The sequence below is a fragment of the Megalops cyprinoides genome, chromosome 20 (genome assembly GCF_013368585.1).
Source record: "Megalops cyprinoides isolate fMegCyp1 chromosome 20, fMegCyp1.pri, whole genome shotgun sequence".
Classification (NCBI taxonomy): domain Eukaryota; kingdom Metazoa; phylum Chordata; class Actinopteri; order Elopiformes; family Megalopidae; genus Megalops; species Megalops cyprinoides.
In genome coordinates this window covers 27,636,879-27,640,000 of record NC_050602.1, presented here as the reverse complement: position 1 = coordinate 27,640,000, position 3,122 = coordinate 27,636,879, and the positions used below count along the sequence as shown (strand labels likewise).

Below are 3,122 nucleotides of genomic sequence, written 5' to 3'. Positions count from 1 at the left end.
AATTTACATGAAATTCCCATTCAAGCAAAACCATGCAGTTGCTGTTTTTTGAAGGGTGATTTTGACTGAATTTCTGCACTCAAGTATGGATAGAAAACCTGCCACACCCTACATTTTTTATGATTTTTATGGGGGGGGGGGGGGGGGGGGGTTGGAATTCAAAGCCATCAGAAAAAGCTGACAGTTTTGTACTGATTTGGGTGCAGTGTTCTATTTGGAAAGAACGTGAGGTAGATTAACACAGTTGAATGACAGAAAGCTCAGTTTAGCTTTTCTGTGAGTATAGGAATAGCTCAACTTAAGAAAATGGGTTAAGAATATGGGTTATCAAAATGGTGATTTTTCGGTTTGTTTTTCTGCTTGGAATAAATCAACAGGTAATTGGTTGTATTAACAATAATGAAATTCAGAATTATTCGCCATAAAAGTCTGCATGACACTTGGGAAAGTATTGCGTAAAAAACATTGAACATATCCCAACATGTAGTCTCCCACATAAAAAGTTTGACCAAAATTCACACTGGAAGACAGTTAGAGGCCCCTCTAGTCTTTCTCAGGGCCAAGCGGTAGCCACAGTGTATCAAAGTATCGGCCATTTTGGGAGCTGGTTGTCCTCCTCAAACAGCCTTGTGACCTCCTAGCCACCGGGTGGCGGTGTCCTAGGCTATATGCAGCCACACTCCTGGGCAGACACCTCGTGAATGGTGTAGTATTTGTCATTGTTGTCCAGGAAGGAGAGGTCCTCCTCGTACAGGGTGGGCCGGCAGCAGGGCACATGCCGCGCCCTGTCGCGCTTCTCCCTCAGAAGCCCCGCCTCCTTCATGTGCTTCAGCGTGATGTCGTAGCTGCGCCGGCTCTGGACGCACTTCCCGCTGCAGTACCTGAACAGTATGGTCTCATCGCTCTCGTAGCCCAGCCCTAGCTCCGTCACGCTCACCTCCACCTCGCGCAGAGAGCACGGCTTCAGGCCCTTACGAGCCCGTTTCGTCCTTTTGGCCTTGTCTCTCCTCGCCTTCCTGTCCACCAGAGTCTCAATCACCTGCTTCAGTTCACCCTCTGTGAAGCTCTGGAACAGCTGATTAACTGAAAACAAAATATGTCACACAGAAAAGTAGTTTTACATCACAATATTTGCTTGGCTGATACGCTTGCTTTGGTTTCCAGCAGGGTGTAGCTTATATTGAAAGGCTTTGTCCATAAGGGTATTTTCAGAAACAGTTCAGGTCATGTGCCACCTTGGGCTCTGTTTATTCACATCTGCATCTTTTTGATTACAAGCCCAGTCTGTTGACCTCTGCGCTGAACCACAGATGTTTAACTGTTGCATATCAGTAATATATCTTTATTTCCTCGGAACAGTTTGTGTCTGTAAGGTGCTTGCCAGGGCTGTGAATATCCACTACCCGTCAGTGATTTGGACCACAAAGAGCTTCTACGACTCCGAACAGCCAAAGCGTAACCCTCCAGAATACAGCCAAAGCATAAACTTTTCGAATCCTGCCAGAGCTGAGATTTAAACAGTCATGGAGTCGGGTTCATTTGTCTTGGCAGAGCCTCTGAGGCATGCCACCCACTTGGCATAACGCTCGTCTGTCATGAAATACTCAGCGAATTCGCCAGGAAAACCAGTGCAGTAGGCATGTGTTTATGAATCCACTGATAAACGCCGCACACTTTGCACATAAACACATCAAGCCTTCATTTACATGCTGATACAGATGGTGACCGCATTCGTTCGCGGTGGTATTTTCTTAGCAGCCAGACCGTAAAAGTGCCTCTTTGTAAGGAAGTATAGATGATTCGCCCGTTTGCGGTCTTTCTTCCTGCCAGATAAGAGCTTAGCAGGACTCAGTCTCATCCAGACACAAGCCAGTGCACTGCACAGGGTAATCCTACTGCGTTTTAATGTGTGTGTATGAATCTGAATATCAATCATAATATGGTTATTGCCAATTCATAACCTGCCATGTTCTGCGCGATGTGCAATGAAAGCACCAGTTAAACATACTTCTTTCAGCAGCGCACACTTAAAATCGCTCCTTAAGAATCAGAGAGGCAGCTTAAACCCTCATCTTTGCACTGTAAGTCAGACCTGTAGCTGACAGCAGTAGCTATATATGTTATTGTTTTTGAACCTGGTTGTTGTGAAGAAACAGTCTTAGGGGCAAGGCAGACAGTTAAAAAAATCGCACTGTATGGTCTAGCCTTTTGTTGATGTATCTTGTTCAAAAACCCCAGTGCACCAGCGAAGTACAAAAAAAAATCATACCAGTAAGACTCTCCATACCAAGTTTTGGTTTATTCATCTGCACAAACTAGTGAAATATTATTCATTTAAAATAACAGCAAAATATAGCCACTCTGGCTTGTCGCAAACATACCAAACTGCTCTTCTAGACATTTCGTGAAATGAATTTACTTTTTATCTTGCGGAAAGCAAAACTGTACCTACTGTCAAAGGCTATCAGGATTGTAGCGGATCTAAATGAAAGAGTAATTAGAACTTACACTCTGAGAGGAGAGAGGTGAAGCCATCTGCTGATCTCGCTTCCCGGCGGCGCCCACCGGTACGGGAAAGGGAAGCGGACAGAGGCGGCCTGCTGTGTGAAGACGAGGATGTTGATGATGATGGTGACGAAGATGGTCTGGGGGAAGATGGCCAGGGGCCTCTCTGTTTTGGAGGTCCTGGGGGAAGCATAGTCTTACTGAAGAGACCGGAGAGAGCTGCGCCACAGAGCATCAGGGCGAAGGTGGCGGCCCACTTCCATAACTTCATCTTAGAATGAGTAAGTGCATTGAAACTCTGCAGGACAGAGACAGTAATCAGGACAGGTACACTCACAGTTCACCCATACAGCCATTACTGACAACACTGCATCACTCATGTGTACAGGTTTATCAATGTATCAGGTTAAAATCGCAGCTGCTGCTCAAAACATCCGCAACTGTATTATTTCCCACTCTCATGATGTGTGTGTATGTGTGCGTGCGTGTGTGTGTGTGCATGTGTGTGCTTGTGTGCATGCATGCGTGTGTGTGTGTGTGTGTGTGTGTGTGTATGCGTGTGTATGTGTGTGTGTGTGTGTGTGCGTGTGCGTGTGCTTGCGTGCATGCGCGTGTGC

The 3,122-nt window shown here is 46.1% G+C and overlaps 1 protein-coding gene across 1 annotated transcript; it reads right to left on the bottom strand.

Annotated features, from left to right (window-relative positions):
• Positions 1-664: 664 nt before the first annotated feature.
• Positions 665-2,776, bottom strand: LOC118795313 (neurturin-like). The gene is made up of 2 exons (XM_036553719.1): positions 2,509-2,776; positions 665-1,083 (listed from the first exon to the last, which is right to left on the bottom strand). Exons 1-2 carry the CDS (start codon positions 2,774-2,776, stop codon positions 665-667), a joined length of 687 nt encoding a protein of 228 aa, XP_036409612.1.
• Positions 2,777-3,122: the final 346 nt, after the last annotated feature.